General features: G+C 42.1%; 2 protein-coding genes across 3 annotated transcripts; both read right to left on the bottom strand.

Moving 5' to 3' along the window:
• Positions 1-3,808: 3,808 nt before the first annotated feature.
• On the bottom strand, positions 3,809-9,963 carry c18h3orf33 (c18h3orf33 homolog (H. sapiens)). Its single transcript, XM_063004929.1, has 5 exons — positions 9,856-9,963; positions 9,622-9,681; positions 8,660-8,813; positions 7,179-7,339; positions 3,809-5,649 (listed from the first exon to the last, which is right to left on the bottom strand). Exons 1-5 carry the CDS (start codon positions 9,961-9,963, stop codon positions 5,377-5,379), a joined length of 756 nt encoding a protein of 251 aa, XP_062860999.1. The 3' UTR covers positions 3,809-5,376.
• Positions 9,964-10,959: 996 nt separating this feature from the next.
• On the bottom strand, positions 10,960-19,614 carry slc33a1 (solute carrier family 33 member 1). Of its 2 annotated transcripts, XM_063004310.1 has the most exons (8): positions 19,496-19,614; positions 17,876-18,647; positions 17,584-17,786; positions 16,671-16,855; positions 15,638-15,755; positions 15,047-15,262; positions 13,753-13,937; positions 10,960-13,595 (listed from the first exon to the last, which is right to left on the bottom strand). In XM_063004310.1, the coding sequence occupies exons 2-7, from the start codon at positions 18,603-18,605 to the stop codon at positions 13,770-13,772; spliced, it is 1,620 nt and encodes a 539-aa protein (XP_062860380.1). In that variant the 5' UTR covers positions 18,606-18,647; positions 19,496-19,614; the 3' UTR covers positions 10,960-13,595; positions 13,753-13,769. The 2 variants fall into 2 exon arrangements, with proteins under 2 accessions (XP_062860380.1, XP_062860379.1); XM_063004309.1 differs by having other exon boundaries at positions 10,960-13,937.
• Between the last annotated feature and the right edge of the window lie 2,052 nt (positions 19,615-21,666).

Here is a 21,666-nt window from a genome sequence, read left to right as displayed (position 1 = left end):
ATCATCCACCACCTAAATAATACCTGCTCTGTGGTGGTCCTGTGGGGGTCCTGACCATTGAAGAACAGCATGAAAGCATGTAGAGAACCAGATGGACTACAGTCAGTAATTGTAGAACTACAAAGTGCTTCTATATGGTAAGTGGAGCTGATAAAATGGGCAGTGAGTGTAGAAACAGGAGGTGGTGTTAATGTTATGGCTGATCGGTGTATTAAGTTCCTGCGATATTTATTCTGAAACACAGACAAACACCTCGATCATGAATGAACGTCTGAAGTGTTTAATATCGGAACTCCATTATCCTGTCGCGGGGACTCGGTGACGGTCCGGGTCGAGGGTCACGACTGTAATTCCTAAAACAAATCTGTGAAGCTCGACGGATTCAGCAGACAAATCAAAGAGCCGACGGGCAGATGGGAAGCGGTTATGAAACATGATCACTGGAACAATAGAAAGTGACATTAGGTCTATTAGTGTCTGGGTGGGGTGAGGTGGGGTGGGGTGGGGCACCGTATGTCCACCAAATCTCACTTGTCTCTGTAAGAGGCGCCTAAACCCGAGTCCCTCAGGACCCCTTACCCCACACGAGGGCCCAATCCACTGGCATTCATTACTTAATTGGAAAGCATTAGTATCTGGAGGGGGTTCAAGTAGACCAAAGGGCAAATTCTGAGCCTCCAGGACTTTGATGTACCAGCTGCATCACTGTGCCACCCTGGGTTTATAATATATATAATTATTTAATGGGCGCTTAGGTGGCACCAGTGCTGGGATCATGTCTTGAGCATGGATATTGGTCGAACCCTCTGCAATGAACTGGGTATCCCAGCCTTCTGCCCAGTGTTTTCGGGTGAACTGAACCCACCGTGACCCTGACCGGGATGAAATGGTTGATGAAACTCCAACTGCGACTAAAATTTAAAGGATTTAAAGTTCAGTTCAGACTCAAATCCCTCTGATATTTAAAGCTTCTATCTGTAGTAGCTACACGGTTTATTATTATTATTTACTACTATATTATTACTATCACTGTATCTTGAAATGAGGGCCATTGAGCAAGCTAGTCTGCCATGTTTACATTTTACGAGCAATAAATACAGACATGAAGTGAAAAGCTATTAAAGACCTTCGTTAATGGGACTGTTCACTGTCCATTTTATCAGCTCCACTTACCATATAGAAGCACTTTGTAGTTCTACAATTACTGACTGTAGTCCATCTGTTTCTCTACATGCTTTGTTACCCCCTTTCATGCTGTTCTTCAATGGTCAGGACCCCCACAGGACCCCCACAGAGCAGGTATTATTTAGGTGGTGGATGATTCTCAGCACTGCAGTGACACTGACATGGTGGTGGTGTGTTAGTGTGTGTTGTGCTGGTATGAGTGGATCAGACACAGCAGCGCTGCTGGAGTTTTTAAACACAGTGTCCACTCACTGTCTACGCTATTAGACACTCCAACCTAGTCGGTCCACCTTGTAGATGTAAAGTCAGAGACGATCGCTCATCTATTGCTGCTGTTTGAGTCGCTCATCTTCTAGACCTTCATCAGTGGTCACAGGACGCTGCCCACGGGGCGCTGTTGGCTGGATATTTTTGGTTGGTGGACTATTCTCAGTCCAGCAGTGACAGTGAGGTGTTTAAATACTTTCTGATCCACTCATACCAGCACAACACACACTAACACACCACCACCATGTCAGTGTCACTGCAGTGCTGAGAATGATCCACCACCTAAATAATACCTGCTCTGTGGGGGTCCTGTGGGGGTCCTGACCATTGAAGAACAGCATGAAAGGGGGTAACAAAGCATGTAGAGAAACAGATGGACTACAATCAGTAATTGTAGAACTACAAAGTGCTTCTATATGGTAAGTGGAGCTGATAACATGGACAGTGAGTGTAGAAACAAGGAGGTGGTTTTAATGTTATGGCTGATCGGTGTACTTTGGCGACCCCTAGCGGAAACAGCAGGAATAGTTATAAGAGAGAAAACGGTGTGTTCATTCAAACCTTTATAAAAACAGACCCAGAAATAATAATACTAATAATAATCAGCAACTTTTAGCCTTGATCTGTGTTCAATATTATTTAAATAAACAAGTAAAATATTAAAGCAAAGTAACACTGAACGAAACGCACAAACCTGCTGTACTAAACAGTAAGCTTTTAAACAGTCTAGCTCATTTTAATCACATTAACTTTAAGTTCAGACTGAAGTCACGATTGAGATGTGACCTATTCCCTAACAGAGAGGTACCTGGGTGGAACAGGTCACTATGATACAGGTGCAACAGCAGGTAACTTAACCTGTACTAGTACTGACACTGTTAACTACCAACCAGTCACGAACCCTGACTGTACAGAACAGAAGATCCTAAAACACAGCGTTCCTTCACACTTCCATTAAACCCATTAAAGTGTGAATAAATCCCAGTGTTAGAAACGATCAGAATGAACACCAGTGCACCTGCTGAGCAAAGAAATAAAGTTACTCACTCAGAACTTAATCCACCACTCTTCAGGAACGATAATCCCTCTTTATTTATAACATCACAGTTTCCTGAGGAATCATTCCACACTATAACAGTCTCAGACCAAATCTTCGGTGTGTGCTGGTGTGTATAAGTGCTGGGTTACTGTTCAACTGCCCCCCTCACCCGATACACCACCATCCACCCCCAAACCCATTCAAACTCAATGGGCTGGTCAATGAGGACAGAGAGGCTCCAGTAAAACCAGCACTGGATCTCTGGAATGGATTCACATACCAATAGAGCAGGAGAAAACTTCCTAAATCTGGGATTTTAAACACTTTAAAGACTGATTTTCAGTCCATAAGGTCTTTCTAATATCTGGGAAAGTGCTTCAAACGTTTATATACATGAGTAGATTCATGTCATGTTTGGGACTGTATGATTTGTGCAACCGTTCTTTTTCTATACAATATTCTCCAATTAATTAAATAAAAAATTAAATATAAGCATATGTTGGGTTTTCTAGAAGAAACAACTAATTCAGGGTCAGAAATATACATACAGCAACTTGGATCATTGATTTAATGGTGCAAAAAAGCTCTTCAATGTTGCTGGGTCACTTTACACACACATTTATAATTATTTACTGCAGTTTAGACTCTAATCTTATATTATATTTTATGTTTTATTCAGCAGGGAGCATCAGGCAGCAGGTGGCTTAGCAGTTAAGCTCCTGGACTAGTAATTAGAAGGTTGCTGGTTCAAGCCCCACCACCACCAAGTCACCAATGTTGGGCCCTTGATTGCTTCACTTGTATTCAGAGACAAATGTAAGTCACTTTAGAAGTAGATAGAAGTGTCTGCTAAGAAATGTAAAAGTCACTTTACACATTTATAATTTCTACTGCACGCAAGTATAATAACAATAAAGGTTCTATCCATCCACCCATTCATCATTTTATCTATCTATACATAGAGTAGTCAATGGTCAGGTCTGAGAGACCAAGAGACGCTTATATTCCAGATTTAGCTTCGTCTGATTTCTACCTTTCTGGAGGCTGAAAGAAGCTTTAAGGGGAAGAAGATTTTCATCTGATGATGATGTGAAAGCACCGGCGCATCAGTGGCTACGAGCTCAACCAACAACTGATGTCGACGGCATTAAAAAAAGTGAGGAAACGTTTTGAAGATCCTCGCACATGTCTGTCAATCTTTGTGTCATGGCGTCATCATTTCTCATTAGTAAATAATCTTGATTTGAGCTGGTGACCATTTTGTGCCCAGATAAATAGGGCCAGTTTGATTGCACCCAAAAGAAAGGAGACGTCAGCTTTCACCGTACCCAGACATTTTAATTAGTTAAATGATTAGTGCTGAAACCATGGATTCGGGTCAGTGATTAGCAGGCATGTGCACATACAGACGTAAGTATGTATATGTAAGTAAGTAAGATGTTCTACTGTGTGTTTATTTTTACAAATAATTACAATTATTTTTTTTGGCTTGGGTTCCCGCTCCCGAAATGTCTGTGCCCGTCCGGTGTATGGCTCCTTCCCTCCGTCCCTCCCGTACTCCTTGGCAGAGTTTTCCTCCCACCGGCGGCCGAGACTCGGTTCAAAGTCCGCCTCGCTCCAGGCCGCCGATCCCAGTGTCCCAGTGCTTTCATTTTCCTTCCAGTTCAAATCTGCGCCGCCAATGAGAGACCTGGACGCCCGAGTCGACCACTGTTCCATTTACATAACAACAGAGAGAGAGGAGGACCGTGAGACTCCTCCACCTCCGTCCCTCCCTCCGTCCGTCCGTTAAATGCCACTCTCCTTCCTCGCGCTCATTCGGTTTGAGTTCTGTACTAACTTAAACGCCACGGGCCCCTGGGCCTCCGGGACGGAACCTCCTCGATGCACTTTGTCTTCCTAAATTTGGCGTTTCTATGGAAACGACACCCCCATCTCTTACCTATTGTCTATGTGGGCACACACAGCTTTGTCACAATAACAATACACCCCCCCATGCGCCCCGCACCCAGGTCTTCTTCTTAGAGGAAGCAGAGCGCAGGAGCAGAGAGGATTGTGGGAAACGAGGAGATAATGAGGAGGGGATTATGCTGATGGGCGGCGTAGGGTCACGTGGAAGTCGGTGTTCAGGAACGTGCTGCAGTATTTAAGCTCAAACTGGGGTACTGCACTGCACATTTTTTTGGGATTTACTCGTAAGTGCTGCAGTTACGCCCTCTACTGGCTGACTGATGGCACTGCACAGAGACGGGGGATAATGGAGATCAGTGTGTGACTCTCCGTGCACGATACGGATCTCCGTATGAACCCGCCCGGTGCAGGTGAAAAGAAGCATCTAGGGTCATAGACTGCACACGTATTGGAGGGGGCATGTACTAGTTATGACCCTTCTCGGTCAATTGGGAATTGGATATGACTAAATTGGGAGAAAAAATGGAAGAAAATGCCAAAGAAAGATAAATTTTATAACGAGTGGTGGCTCGGTACGTAGCAAGAAGGTCCTGGGTTCAATTCCCAAGCGGAGTGGTCTGGGTTCTTTCTGTGTAGAGTTTTGCATGTTCTCCCAGTGTCTGTGTGGGTTTCCTCCGGGTTCTCCGGTTTCCTCCCACAGTCCAAAAATATGCTGTGTGTGTGTGTGTTTGTCCTGTGATCGTCCCACAGGGACCCTGACCACAGCTGGTAATGTACCGCTCTGAAATTAAGCACAGGCCACGCCCACAGTTTTCTACCACCGCCCACCCAACACTGGAAGAGTTGAATCCATATCAAGGGTTCACGGTTTGATTTAGAACTCGCTTACAGATGAATTCAGTTCTTTTAGGTGAAGCAACACCACTGCCGGCATGATCCGCGTCTCCCAAAAGCGTACGTGAACCTCAACACCCTCACTGGTCCCTCATCCTCATCATCCACTTCAGAACTCTCTTCATCGCCCTCACGACGGCGTTCTCCCGAAACCCGCGCCTCACCCTCTCTCTCAGACTCTCCTCCTCCCAAATACCGCGCGCCCCCCTCTCCGCCCTGCGCTCGCACTTCAGCAGCCGGGCGTGGAGTCTCCAGTGGAGGCGAGAGCGAGGGTCCAGGCCGTGGAGGGGCGCCGTTCTGCCCAAACCCAGCCGCAGGATCTCCTCGTTCACACAGAGCTTGAACACAGAACCCTGCAGAGAGACGAAAACAACAGCCAGTAAAACCAGAGGTCATGGGTTCGGTTAATACAGCAGGTAGTTCTGACCTCTCACCACTAGGGGCGCCAGTGATCAACCAAATAACGACAAATCACTCATCGTTTAATTAATGCTGCTGGTTAAAATATCATTTATGGCTTAAGTTAGCACTAAAAATAATAAAAATAATAATAATAAAATAATAATAATATTAATAAATAAATAAAATGACAATAATAAACATAGTAAAAATAATAACTATTTTATTAAAAATATAATAATAATAAATAAATAAACAGTTAACAATTATAATAAATAAATAAATAAAATAATAATAAATAAATAATAGATAAAATGATAATAATAAATATAGTTATAATAATTATTATTATTATATTATTAATAATATAATAACAATAAATAAATAAAATAATGATAACAATAAAATGATAAATAATAATAATAATAAATAAATAAGTAAACAAAATGATAATAAAGCAATTATAATAATAATAAAAATATATTAATTAATAAATACAACATTATTCATTATAATAAATAAATACATAAATTGATAATATTATTAATAAATAAATAATAATAATAATAGTAAATGTAATAATATTAATATATATAACAAAATATTACCTATGATAATCTATGATAATAGAAATATAATAATAATAAAAATAATAATAAAATAAAAATAACAAAGTAAATTAATATAATAAATATAATTATAATAAATAAAATGTTAATAATAATAAATATTATCATAATTATAATATTAATTACCAAAAATAATAATAATATATAAAGGCAGGAAACACCCCAGGCAGGTCACCATTCCATTACAGAACACACATACACTGCTTTGTGTGTCTTTAGACTTGTAGGAGGAAATCAAGAGCACCCGGAGGAAACCCACACAGACACAGGGAGAACATGCAAACCCCACACAGAAAGGACCCGGACCTTATTATTAGTAGTCGTATTATCATTCATTCATTTTTATGTTTTATCACTGCTTTATCCTGGTCAAGGTCTCGGAGGTCCGGTTTCACTGAAAGCACTGGGCACAATGGTGCCAATCCATCGTTGGGCCTCATTTACCTCCTACCCCTCTCAGACAAGGCCTGGATCGCAGTGCAGCTAGCCGCCCACTACCCATGTTGAAGCCTCGGTGGTGCCACCAACCCGGTCGGGCCCTCTACACACTCGACTGGAGGTGTCTGAAAGAGGGAAGGCTGGATGAGGATTCACCTTATTGCCACTTTAAAACCAGACCATAATTTTTGCAGAGATGCCAGCACAGGTGGTGGAATAACACACCAGTCTGGCGAGTTCCTCTGAACATAGTTTTAATGTGTGGTGCATCGGAACCACTACCGGTGGTGACCTGGTAAAAGCAGAAAGCTCTGCGGTATCTCCGCCTTTCTCATGTACAATAAAAACATCACGTGCGTTCACGAAGTTCACGGCGGGTCCGGCGCCTCGCAGCGGGTCGCGGCTCTCTGACGTACCCCGCCGAGCGACACCAGGCAGTGGAGGTGGTCGTTCTGCCGGCCGATCAGCCGGAGCCACACCGTCTCGTCCGTCCTCAGCCTCTGAACCAGCCAGTCACGACCCTGCGGGGTCAGATCCACCCCGGCTAACCCCACACGCAGCGGGGTCACGGCCTGACCTGCCGAGGACGAGAGGACACCCGGACGGTTAGTGGGTCTGGATCTGGTGACCCAATAAAACCTGCCTGACGTGAACCAACTTCAAAGTGCATTTACGATGGGAACGAGAGGGGGGTTTAACGTCGCCCGTCTGACTTCACTGATTACTGAGGGTGGCACGACCCCGAAAAACTGGGGTTACATTAATAAATAAAGACAAATAAAGACAATAAAATAGTAATTCTACCACGTGCAAAAGTTCTCCCTACTTCATTCTTTTTATACTTTAGTCTGTACTTGTCAAAATGTTCAACATGTTCCCTATATGGCCAAAAGTATGTGGACACCCAGCCATGACCTTGACAGACACCCTGTTTCAAAACCACTGGCATAAATACTGCCACAAAGTCGGAAGCATATGATTTATTTCATAGCATGTAATGTACATGATTTGTTTTACACAACAGAATTCAATTTGGTTAGTTATTTTTTAAATATATAATATTATTTTGCACATTTAATTTGTTATTATTATTTAATCACATCCTTTAAACCAGTAAAATCGGCTTTGTTGCACTTATGGTGGTTTGTACCTTATTTTATCCAAGCCTACATATTCCTCCTTAATATTTATATTCCTATATTCATACCTATATGTATATATCGGTTATAATCTATATTATTATTATCTGTATATTACTACTGTTAAACTCATTCATACCTATATCTGATATTATATTTTTATATTTAATAATTATTCCCATATATATATATATATATATATAAAACAATGTATATTATTGGTCATATTGTATATACATACACCTATAACCAATATATTGTATATATTTATAATTATAACAACATCCTTGATTTTATATTACTATACTTATATATCTGTATATAGTGTTTATAAGAATAGATACTATTCTTATGAACACAGATACACCCTGCCCGGTCGGGCCCTCAACAGACACAGTTAGCCGAGTCTTAGGGAAGGAAGACTGCAAACATGACTTCTACTGTCTGGTACTGGCAGAAGTGGTGAAAGAATACAGAGAAAAAGGTGTGACGGCCCCTGATGTCATTAGATTAAAAATCAAAATTTTTAAGAGCCCCTCTGATCCAGCCGTGAGTCTGTGCAGACAGAATGCAGACAGACACTGGAGAGACGATCCATCATTAGGATTTGCATTCAGGATTCATTTTTAATTGCACGCCGCTCTCAGACAGCTGGGCAGTGAATCTGTTGTCCTAACAATAAGAGGTAATTGGGTCTTTTGGGGTGGGCATGTGGGGGTCCTGTTGGGGTGGGAAGGAGGGGGTGTCTGCGCTCTTACGTTTACTCAGCAGGCGAGATAAGAGGGGGACGTAAATCGGGACGTGTTCCACTTCGAGGCCTCGATCTGTGACGCTCCTCACTCGTCCTCGGATGCTGACGTTCCTCTCGATGAAATGAGCCGGAATTTCAGAGACGGAGCTGAATGTAGAGACCTGGGAGGGAGGAACATGAGTGAGATCATTAATACAGCGTCAGCTACTATAGTTTTAAAAGTGATCCACATAAAATGACCAAAAGTATGTAGACACCCTTCCTAACTATTAACTTCAGATGTTTCAGCCACACCCTTTAAAAAAGCCCTTTAAATGCTTACGGTGAACTTTCTTAAAAGGTAATAAATATCCTTGACTGCAACACACCATAAACAATACAGGGTTGTTCAGATGTGAGTTCAGATGGTTTAATCATGTTGTAACCCAGCTTTAGGTGCTACAGACAGTTTGTTTGTTTGTTTATTAGGATTTTAACGTCATGTTTTACACTTTGGTTCCATTCATGACAGGAAACGGTAGTTACTCATTACACAAGGTTCATCAGTTCATAAGGTTATATCGAACACAGTCTTGGACAATTTAGTGTCTCCAATTCACCTCACCTCAGGAAACCGGAGCACCCGGAAGAAAACCCACGCAGAACATGGGAGAACATGCAAACTCGGACTGCCCCACCTGGGGATCAGGTCCTACAGACTAGCAGTATGTTTTACGATTGGCTCTATACTGTAGGGGTTGAATAACTGTGACATGGCAGTACAGTATTAACAAAACATCCTGCTACTACATGATATACTACACATACTATATTATACATTTTCCTCCTTTAAGTGCTAAATCATTGACTGATCGAGAATCATTTAGCTCTGTAAGAAAGTCCAGAGTTATAAATCCTTCTTTCTTTTACAACTGTGTTAGAGTTTGTATTTATTTGGGGGGTGGGTGGTAGAGGATGGTCGATAGTTACCAGTCTGATGCTCCTTGCTATTATGATCACACCAGCTACTGCCAGTCCTGTACTTATATTCTGCAGAAACGTATAAATGTTAATGCATATTATATTTTTAATAATAATACTAATAATAATACTAATAATAATAATAATGGTATGAGCTACTTCAACATGGAGGCTTTACATACTCTTCACATGTGGCGAACTTATAAATTCATAAAAATATCATTTTAATTTCGCTAAACCCACCCTGATTAAAGTCAGATGCTCATCAGCAAACCTCGACACCCCAGTTATAACATTTACTGCCTGTTTTTCTTCCTTTTCTTGCTGATCTACGCTTTTGTAGTCCGGCATGTTGTTTACACCCTAAAAAAACTACAACTTAAGCCACGCCCCTTGAATACGGCAAGCGTTACCAATATTCACGATTGAATGCAAGCGGTTTTATTTCATTCATTGTCTGTTTTACCAGCGCTTCATCCTGGTCAGGGCTGCGGTGCGTCTTATTCATTGGGCGAAAGGTAAAGAACACCCTGAACAACATATTTGGTATTTTGATTCCCCCCCCATCCCAAAAACACTCCAGTAAATGTGTTGCTGCACTGTCCAGTGTGTATTCATACCACAGGCGGCTCTGAACCCACCGCAAACCTGATCAGCATCCATGCTTCCTTTCACATGAATAAACAGCCATGTATGATCGCATAAATCTCGTTTAATAAAACATTAGAGATGTTTACCAGTTCACTTTAGAAATGCAGATGAAAACTATTAAACTTTTATCAAACACAGATTTACTGTAACTGCAGCTCACAGAGAATTTATTCCAAATATCAAAAACACAATAAATATAAAGAAATAAAACTTAAAACTGTTAACACAAATCAGCTGATCAGTGGATTATTTAGTGTGATGATATGATGTTGTGTGTATTGTTGTTTGCTGGTGACTTTATACATTAATCAAACATGAAACCAGTCACAATGCAAACAAACTATATGGTCAAAACTACAGCAGCCTCCACTCTTCTGGTAAAGCGTTCCCCTAGATTTTGGAACAAGACTGCACGGATTCACTTCCAGCTGTAAGTGCAGAGTAAATAAACCCAGTAATCAGTGATTTAGTGGGTAAAAAGCCAGTTATGGTTGTCTTTACATCATTTTAACTGATATAAAGTTTTGTTTTTATTGAGGGTTGAATCAATAACAGATCATCAAATGAACGTTTCAAGTGCTTTACCATTCCACAATCATAATCATATAAGCTGTAAAATCACAGTACAGTCTTAAATTCAAAGTTTGTGTCAACTTAAATTCATAGTACAAAAATGATAAATTAGGACTTCCATAATCACATAATTTACTTTTAATTTGGTCAAAAAAATGTAAATAATTCATTTTATTTCATTTCTATCAACTATTTCATCCCGATCAGGGTTGCGGCAGGTCCGGTTCCACCATGAACCACCAGGATGGGGAGTGGCGATCCAGTCATGTCTGTGTAAATGCCCGGCCGAGATTCGAACCTGGAGCTCAATGGTGGTGCACCAGCCAAGCACCAAATCAAACAACTGGCCCACATATAAACATATAATAAAAATATAATAACACACAACAATATAATTACACCCAACAGTTACTTATCATGACGAAGCTGAAAGTAAACAAGAACAACGTGTGATTATCACAATGTGACGTTTTAAATCAAAACTTCATGACATCCAGCCCTATAGTCAATTACAACCAATCACAAACATTCCGAACATTTTGCGACCCTGGAATTACAGTATAAAGTTCATGTTAAGATTTGGAATTCATGTGGTATTTGTGCGTCCGAATGAAGGCAAAAAAGCATTTATGCAAATAATAAACAAAGACAAAGCAGAAGTAACAAAGACAAACTGCAGTAACAGTAAATTACCATCCAGTCGGTGTATTCAGCAGTACAGAAAAGAGAAGGTGAAGAACTATAAGAACCCTGTTCTATATTCCAGCAGCACATCAGGGGTTTTTAACCTGGATGCAAGTGCAAAATATAGATGATATCAGTTTATTATTGATTGATTATACAGATTGATTTGTACAGTACTTGTTGGATCAAGTCTCCATGCTGTATGAAAGTTGGTCAATCTAAAAGTTTTATGTGCATAACATTAGTTTTTACTTAAACCAGAACAATTAAGGGGTGCAGTCACATCATGTCCAGGTCATAAAGTTTGTTATCTGTACTGCTTGTATTGTGATGCAGTGCGTGCAGTTACATCGCTTCACCAGCAGGTGTCACCATTCAGTCATTCTCCCGATCCACTAGTACTTTCTATCGGCCTGGTTAAATGTATAAATCAATGGAATAAGGAACACAACTACTGTACTTGTCTGATACACACGTGTACATCCCCTTCCCCTGCACGGCACCCCTGGAGTCAAGAGACTTAAGGGCCTTGCTCAAGGGCCAAAGCCAAAGCTCTACACACTAGGCTACCACTGTTTCCACAGTCTATACGTTTTATACGCATAACATCATATTTTACTTTTAATCCAGAGTCAATCAAGGGGTGCAGTTACACCATGTGCAGTTTATAATGTTTGTTATATTTGTTTATTTTTTTCTGTGTCTGGTTTTACTAGACAATCCGAGACTAGTTGTATTCTGATGTAGTTAATGCAGTTACATCGCTTCACCAGCAGGTGTCACCACTCAGTCATTCTCCTGATCCACTGGTACTTTCTATCGGTCTGGTTAAACGTATAATCGATGGAATAAGGAACACAACTACTTGTATTATAGACACGGCACCCCTGGAGTCAAGAGACTTAAGGGCCTTGCTCAGGGGCCAAACATTTTCTGATTGCTAAGCCAAAGCTCTACTCACTAGGCTACTACTGTTCCATAAACTTGCCAGTAAATCAGTGTGTTCATTATGTGAATGAACACAGATTACAGTGCTTACAGCTGTAAGCAAATATATTTTATTACAAATCAAGGCTAAGAGCTCCTTTATTTACTTTTATCAATTGTTAAATTTCTACTTTTGTAATAATGCTGGTATTAAAACACATTTGCATTGTTGCTGGTCTTTCTTTGTGCTTTTTATATCATTTCTGGCCTTCGTTTTGCTATTTACACAGAATAAACGATGCACAGAATTAAATATGCTCGAGTTTAATGCAGTTTTGTTCGGGAGTGACGAGGATGGACAGGATTTTTTGAAGACAAAAGGGGGGTTAAGACGATTTGAGCATGTGCAGAAGGGGGATGGGAGTTATTTGATGTTTGGTGATGATGAGGACATGCACGTAATAAAGATAATAAACCAATAATCTGCTGTGGCGCCCCCTAACGGAAGCATCATGAGTATACAAATTATTAATATTAATTTATTCATCAGAGCAGGTGACAAATTCCAACGACAGTGTTTACCTGGTGGATCTGTGTATTGTAAAGCATCTCGATCAGACTGGAAACTGGAAACAAAAAAATCTGATATTATACCAATTCAGGGTTGGTACTGTAAAACCAGTAACCCCAGTACGACCAGTACTGGATCAGGAATCTCAGAATCGAACTAAATCAAAAGTAAAAATTAAATAAATCAATTAAAACACCATAAAGCAACAAAGAACATGAAGCTAATTCACGCCGGCTGCTGCTTTTAAACCCAAACTAACAGCAACGATGAATGAAACACGACGACGGTTATAATGTTTGTGCGTCTCAGTGGTGGTGGTTGCCCCCCCTTGTTTTCTTGGTGTATTTTGACCAAACTAATAAAAAACAGGTTGAAAACCCCTGCTGTAGGTGAACAACTGCTTCACATGAACATCAAAATGATCACTTTCGATATAAGAATGATTAGGACACGTCCTTTATCTTTTTAACCTGTATTTATAGATCTGAGATCAGCACAGAAAATTTTACCGTTTCATCTAAATCATTCAGATTTTCCTTCTTCAGGGTCGTCAGTCCAGCAGCAGCTCCACCAAAGTCTGAAAAAATGATTACAAGTGTGTAAGAGAGACGAGGATCTGCATTAAATCCCTCACCAGCGTAAAGCCGCTTCGATTTCGGTTCTCAGTGAGATCCAGTAGGAACCGGTTAACGCGACCAGTCACGCAGATAAGAACACGCCGACTGGTTCCTTACTGGTCCGGCGCCGGACGTTATTTGGCGATCCTGCAGTGCCACGCGGACGGACTCTCCTCCTGTAACCGCTTCATCCTCTTCCCGTAGAAGATCCACCATCCGAACCCGATCAGAACACACACCAGAGACTCCACGTAATAACCGTCCAGCACCGTCACACACACGCCGCCTTCCTTCATACACAACTGTGGACAGGAAGAGTAGACAGGAATCAAGTCAGTGTGTTTATGAGCCAAAACATTAGGACCACCCCCCCAAATGTGCTTAAATATTTTTGTAACAATTATGCATGTCACGGTCAGGAAAATATAAATGAATTATAAATATTTATCTATTTATCTAATATTAAATTTTAACTCTTGCAGAAGTTCACATGTGCTTTTGATTAAACCCCACAGACTCAGTTTTAAGTTCTGACGACTAAATTCTGCTAATATTAAAACTTCTTATAATCCAAAACAGTTTTACTTAAAGCTTTTTATATCATTTCTGGCCTTTGTTTTGTAACCGAATATTTACTTATTTATTTGAGTTGAATTAACATGTTTAACACATATGCCTCTACCAGCTTCAGACCGGTCACTGAATCTGCTGCTGAAGGAGAGCAGGGTGTCAAAAGTATGTGGACACGCGTCTAGGTCCGTTTGAAGCTATAACGGCCTCTTCACAAGATTTTAAAGCACGTCTGTGGGAAGTTGTGACCATTTGTGAGCTCAAGCGCCGATCTTGGACGAGTTCTTGCTTTTAGATGGCATTCTGATTCATCCCAAAGGCGTTTTAATGGAATTGAGGAGGTCGAGGGATCTATGCAGGACCAATAAAGAACTGTGTTTTTATGGACGTTCTTCTGTGTACAGGGGCACAGTTATGCTGGAGAGGTTAAGGGCCTTCCCTAAATTGTTGCCAAAAAGTCTAAAGATTATAATTTATAGCTTATGACTTTTTAAACGTGTTAATTGTTGGCGTGGAACATTAATTAGTATTTAGAATAGAATGTATATGTGAAAAACATGTGTGTCATTTAATGGCGACAGGTATTAAGCTTAAGACAAGGGGGGGATGGAGACGGTCTGAGCGTGTGCAGAGGAGGGACGAGAGTCGAGATGTCGAGGGAGGGGTGCTGAGCCCAAAACCTGCATGGTAATATTTATAATGTTTTATAAATGTCACAGTCAGGGAACTATAAATAATAATAACATATAAGTAATATATAACTGTAATTTATTAATCTAATTTGTAAATACTGACTCCAATTTTGGCAGATTTGTGAGGAGACTGAGGATGGAGGACTCACCCCGGCCTCCTCGGCAGAGCCGCACGTCTGTGTGGGCGCCCCGTCGCACCGCTTGGACGTGAGCGGATCCACCAGCCACAGAGCGAGCGTGGAGGGCCAGTCCCCACCCAGGTTCGTCATCGTGTTCAGCAGCGTCATGTAGGTGCCGCCGATCACCGGGTCGCTCACTTTAGCGTGGAACGCCATGCAGGCCACAAACATGCTGTACAGCGCCACCTAGAGGAGAGACCAAGACAGACAGGCTAAACGATGTGGTCAAAAGTATGTGGACAATACTAAATGCACCAAGTCTTTATCAGTTAATGATGCAGCAAATGAAGAAAGAAAATAATTAATGTACTAATTTAGAATATAAAAAATATTCTGTTAATACCGTCAGGTCACATTTACATTGTCAGCATTTAGCAGACGCTTTTATCCAAAGCGACTTACACTACTGTGACGGTACACAATCTAAGCAATTGAGGGTTAAGGGCCTCGCTCAGGGGCCCAAAACTGTCAACATGGCAGTGACGAGGCTTGAACCGGCGACCTTCAGATTACTAGTCCAGTACCGTAACCACTAAGCTACAGCTGCTAATTATTACTCACCTGATGTACAGCGTAGCTGAGCAGAACTACAGCGTAATAATACACTGGAAATCCGTCCTCCTGTTTCACACTGGGAGTCCACCACACCAGTAACGCGTACCCCAGTCCAATCAGCAACCTGCACCCACCACAAAGATAAAATATTCATCACAAATAACCAAACCTGACCGTCCCCTTGTAGAACACCATTAAAACCACCTCCTTGTTTCTACACTCACTGTCCATTTTATCAGCTCCACTTACCATATAGAAGCACTTTGTAGTTCTACAATTACTGACTGTAGTCCATCTGGTTCTCTACATGCTTTCATGCTGTTCTTCAATGGTCAGGACCCCCACAGGACCACCACAGAGCAGGTATTATTTAGGTGGTGGATGATTCTCAGCACTGCAGTGACACTGACATGGTGGTGGTGTGTTAGTGTGTGTTGTGCTGGTATGAGTGGATCAGACACAGCAGCGCTGCTGGAGTTTTTAAACACAGTGTCCACTCACTGTCCACTCTATCAGACACTCCAACCTAGTCGGTCCACCTTGTAGATGTAAAGTCAGAGACGATCGCTCATCTATTGCTGCTGTTTGAGTCGCTCATCTTCTAGACCTTCATCAGTGGTCACAGGACGCTGCCCACGGGGCGCTGTCGGCTGGATATTTTTGATTGGTGGACTACTCTCAGTCCAGCAGTGACAGTGAGGTGTTTAAAAACTTTCTGATCCACTCATACCAGCACAACACACACTAACACACCACCACCATGTCAGTGTCACTGCAGTGCTGAGAATCATCCACCACCTAAATAATACCTGCTCTGTGGGGGTCCTGACCATTGAAGAACAGCATGAAAGGGGGTAACAAAGCATGTAGAGAAACAGATGGACTACAGTCAGTAATTGTAGAACTGCAAAGCGCTTCTATATGGTAAGTGGAGCTGATAACATGGACAGTGAGTGTAGAAACGAGGAGGTGGTTTTAATGTTATGGCTGATATATACAGTCACACGGACGTGTTCTATTCTGATGCAGTTTTTGGTACCTGAAGGGAAAGGCCTTGTAGAAGATGTCGAGCGGGCGGGGTCCCGCTGTGTATTTACTGATGATCACAGGTAACAGGATCTGTAGAGGCACCATGGGCACCGCCAGCAGTGCCAGCTCGGCTTTGGGCACCCCCGCCTCTACCAGCTTCAGACCGGTCACCGCGTCTGCTGCTGAAAACCCCATCTGTGTACGTAGGAAGGAGAGCAGGGTGTCAAAAGTGTGTGGACACGTGTCTAGGTTCGTTTGCAGCCATAACAGCCTCTTCACAAGATTTTAAAGCACGTCTGTGTGAGGTTGAAACCATTTGTGAGCTCAAGCGCCGATCTTGGACGAGTTCTTGCTTTCAGTCGGCATTCCGATTCATCCCAACTGAGGTCGGTCGAGGGATCTATGCAGGACTTTGGAGGTTCTTCAAACCAATAAAGAACTGTGTTTTTATGGATGTTCTTCTGTGCACAGGGGCACAGTTATGCTGGAGAGGTTAAGGGCCTTCCCTAAACTGTTGCCAAAAAGTCTATGGGGCTTGAACCAGTGACCTTCCGATTACTAGTCCTGTACCTTAACCGCTGAACTACCACTGTTAACTGTTGATGTGGAACAATAATTATGTGTGTTGATTTACTTTTTGCCATACAGTGTAACAGTATTGTAATAGAAAAATCGGGAAAACATAACAAGGTCATGGGTTCGAATCTCAGCTGTGCTACCGACAGGCCGGGCGCCCATACGGACAACGATCGGCTCGTCCGAGGGTGAAATATTGAAGTGGATTCCTCATAACTGCTCATGACTCCCTCTACTGGCTGAGACGGGGGATAACGGAGATCGGTGCGCGACTCTCCGTGCGCTATACGGATCTCCGTTAATATTCATATACAGACGATATCAAGCTCTGAGCGTGAGGCGCATACCTTGGAGGTCAGCAGGAGGCAGCAGAACGTGAAGACGGCGGGCATCCGGATGATGGAGAACAAAAGCTTGTAGGTCTCCATCACACCCCGAGTCTCGTCCTTCTGTCTCCGCCTGGAGGGGCGCGGCCCGCTGTCCTCCGACTTCAGCAGAGCCACCAGGGTGGTGGATATGACGAAAACGATCCCCCAGAAAAACAAGAAATCTGGGACAAACAGACGGGCACAGAATTATTGAGGTTAAATAAAGACGGGTTATACATTAGATTTTAATTTCATAATTTGTGGTCCGTACCCGAGAGCGTGACGATGCCCCGATCCTGCGGCTCAAACCTCAGGTACTTGTTACAGAAATCTGGCGACTCCAGAGCCAGGAACAGCACGTTGCCCAGGAAATACCCGGCCGTCTGTCCTACGGAGTTACACGTGGAGGCGTATCCCACGTTTTCTTTAGACAGCATGGTCAGAGCCCAGCCGTCCACCGCGATGTCCTGCGTGGCGGCCAGGAAAGCCAGCATGAAGAAAACGCCTGTGAGGACGATCACGCTCGGTTCCTTGGTCCCGTCCGACTGGAGGAGAGAGTCCACGACAAACGACAGGCCCAGCATGAACAGCCCGAGCAGGTACTGAGTGGGCACCAGCCACGACTTCCTGCGCCCGAAGCGCTTGACGTACAGCGAGTCGACCAGCGGCGCCCAGAGCAGCTTGAGGCTGAACGGCCAGAAGACGAAGCTGAAGAACGCCTGGTCCGTGTAGCTGACGTTCTTACTCTGCATGATCAGCGGGATGCTGCCCGCCAGGCCTAACGGGATGCCCTGCAGGACGTACAGAAAGAGGAGCAAAGACACGTTGCCGAGTTCTCCTCGGATGCCGTTGCGTACTTTGGATGATCTGCTCTCATCGTCCGGGTTCTCCATGAGCGCCTCTTCTTCATCCAGCAACTGCTGGTTGGTCCGGTCCGCGGGCATCGCTGCAGACTTCCGCTGTCTGCCGTTTATGTGCTTCGCAGACTTGGACAGATCCATGTTGGCTTGCTGGGCACCAAACCAGCTGCGTCAGGAACTAATCTGCAGACAGAAATACTTGTAAACATGATGTACAATAGTAATAATCATAAACTTCATCATACACATCAAGAACAGTTGATACCACATCAGCTCTTCTAGAAAGTAGGGCTGAGGTAAGGATTGAACTTGGGACCCATGTTGATGTGTGAAGCCCACTTTACCAGTTATGCCACTGTGTTTCCTTGTTTGAGCGATCCTTGGACTTAATTCTGATTGTGAAGACAGTCTCTACCAAACTGATAGACTTCAAAAAGGTCACGGACTGTTTATCCTGGTGAACAAACTTACAACATTTAAAACTTACAATTTACGCACAGGTTTTGACTATAAACAAACCACTAAAGTTAAATATAGTCTTACAGTTACAAAGACAAGGATATAAAGATAATTCTCTTGTTAAATGTTCTTTTATTTTATTTAACTGCTGAAACGCTTTGCCTATCCTAATTTGACATATTGACAGCGTGAGTAAGCAGATTGAGCTTCCCAATTGTAATAAAAACCAACATTGCAGCTCTGAACTAAATAAACAGAAACTAGTACTGCTCTGTTTTTTAAAAATACATAATTAAAAGAAAATATTAAGAGTTAATACGCAATCATTCTAGCTAAATAAAGCGTGTTTAACAGAAGTATCCTAATCGCCACACATCTTACATCATAGTGCACTAGATCTAGTGTATGAGTAATCTAGTCACACACTACATAGTGCACTTATACAGGGCGCTATGTAGTAAATCGGAATGCAGCCCTGATGTATCTCGCACACACATCCGTAATTACCTTGCACATTTACAGATCCAACAATAAACATGTGAAGAATAACACATGTAATAATACTCACTGACCTTAAATCCACATTGTGATAAAAAATAAAATCTTAAGATCCATTAACGAGTAAAAGAAAAGCGAACTTTTGCTTCACTCTGACGAGGAAACGGCATCAGTGTGAGTGTGCGCCGCTCAAATAGCTCCTCTCGCTTCAGCTGACGTGTCTTAATGTACCTGGTTACCGAGTTCCGCTTTCAACCCAGAATTTGTTATTTATTTACTTGTTTATTTCTTTTTAAATCAAAACAGCTTTCACAAAAGTTCAGATTGGTCTGTGGTTTCATGTTGGAGCAGAGTAGAACCGTCAGGGCCCTCTATACCCTTATAGATGGCTTAAGATTTTTTAAAAATAATAATAATAATAATATGATATATATGTTGTCAGTTCTAATTTATCTCCTCATAATCTAAAAATCAACAGTTAAACAAATACAAATTTAAGCAAACAAATCCTTCATACCTGCCTATGTAATTTAGGTTGTAACGTGAAGGGTTAAATTAAAGAAGTCCCTTTATTGCCCTCTTCTTTTGCTAGAAGGAATGTTGTGCTATGATTGATGTTCCAGCTATAGAATTTCATGGTTCCAATATAAATTAATGAAAAAACAATTTTAAATGACAGTAAAACTGACCGATCATATCGTCCCTTTAAATGGGTGGGCTTTGTTATTGTTGACTTTATGACAAGTTCTGCCCGCTGTGCCAGCTGCAATTATATCAGCCTTAAGAGCTGCGAGGGCGTGACCGGCATGCGTATTAAAACCTGTGTGGTGATGCAAACTTTTGTCTTCATTTTTTAAGGGCCTTACTCAAGGACCCAATAGTGGCAGCATGGCAGAACCTGGATTCGAACTCTCAACCTTTCAATTGATAACCCAAAGCTCAACCCACTAGGCTCCCACTGTCCCTTGTTTCTTTATATACTTAATATAAATTTGGTCTCATTTGGAAGAACACAAGCTGAGCCGATTTTCTTTTATTTATTTATTTGTATCTTGATGTGGCAATTTATCACACGCTTTTGTTTTGCAATAAAAGCACAGCATTAACAAATATTGAACTTTTGGGTTTTTTGATGCTTATTTGATGAACATGATTGTGATTTGTTAGATTAAAAAAATTGTCAATATTGATCCAAATACAGCCTTGTAATATTACAAAATATAAATACTGTAATATATCAGAACATGCTCTCTGTTTTTAAGGTAAATTGCGTGGGTAAAGTGCGTGGCTCTGACCCCGCCCCTAGCTGGTGAAAAGAAGTGATCGCAGCTTATCATTGCAGATATGAGGAGTCCCTTCCAGCATTCCCACACTCGTATAGCCGCCCGGCCTGCCAGTACTAGAGCTGAGATTGGAACTCGTGACTGTAACGAGAATTGATGTAATTAAAGTTCCAGGATGAAGTGAATATCCTGGGATAAATGAAGCACTGTGTGTGGAGTGCCATGTGGACTTTGTTAAAGAAGGATTAAGAATTGTGATTGAGAACGTGTGACACAGCATGGACGGCATCCTCACAATGAAATATTTTAGCTTTATCGTACAGTACACTTTAGTCCTGGTTAAATACATACTTGCTGTACTGGTGAAATGTTTTTCTCTGTATGATGGTAGTTTCTGCAGATAAAAAAAGCATTTAAAATCAATATGCAAAAAGGAGATGCACAACTCTTTTACTCAACAAGTAAAAGGACAAATAATCATTCAGTGAAACAATGGTGAAATGTAAGGTATGTATTTTTATTTAAATAGAAGCATGAAAGCCCACGCTTGTAAAAGCTTGTGATAAAACCTTTCCTCTAGTCCCCATGTGTCACCACTTTATCCTATTCAGGGTCGTGGTAGGTCTGATTCACTTGGCAAAAGGTAGGAAACACCCTGGAGAGTAAACACACACACACACACACACACACACACACACACACACACATGGGGAGTGTAGCTCCAGCTTAAGTAGCTCCAGCTAACCTAAAACACTAATACAAAACGGAGGGTCACAAGTTGCACAAGCTTAACCTTTGTGAGAGGATGGGCGGCGTGGTGGCTCGGTGGGTAGCACTGTCGCCTCACAGCAAGACAGCCCTGGGTTCGATCCCCAGGTGGGCGGTCCGGGTTCTTTCTCGGTGGAGTTTGCATGTTCTCCCCGTGTCTGTGTGGATTTCCTCCCACAGTCCAAAGACGTGCA

This window comes from Trichomycterus rosablanca, chromosome 11 (genome assembly GCF_030014385.1).
Source record: "Trichomycterus rosablanca isolate fTriRos1 chromosome 11, fTriRos1.hap1, whole genome shotgun sequence".
Taxonomy (NCBI): Eukaryota; Metazoa; Chordata; class Actinopteri; order Siluriformes; family Trichomycteridae; genus Trichomycterus; species Trichomycterus rosablanca.
This window is presented reverse-complemented; position numbering and strand designations above follow the sequence as displayed.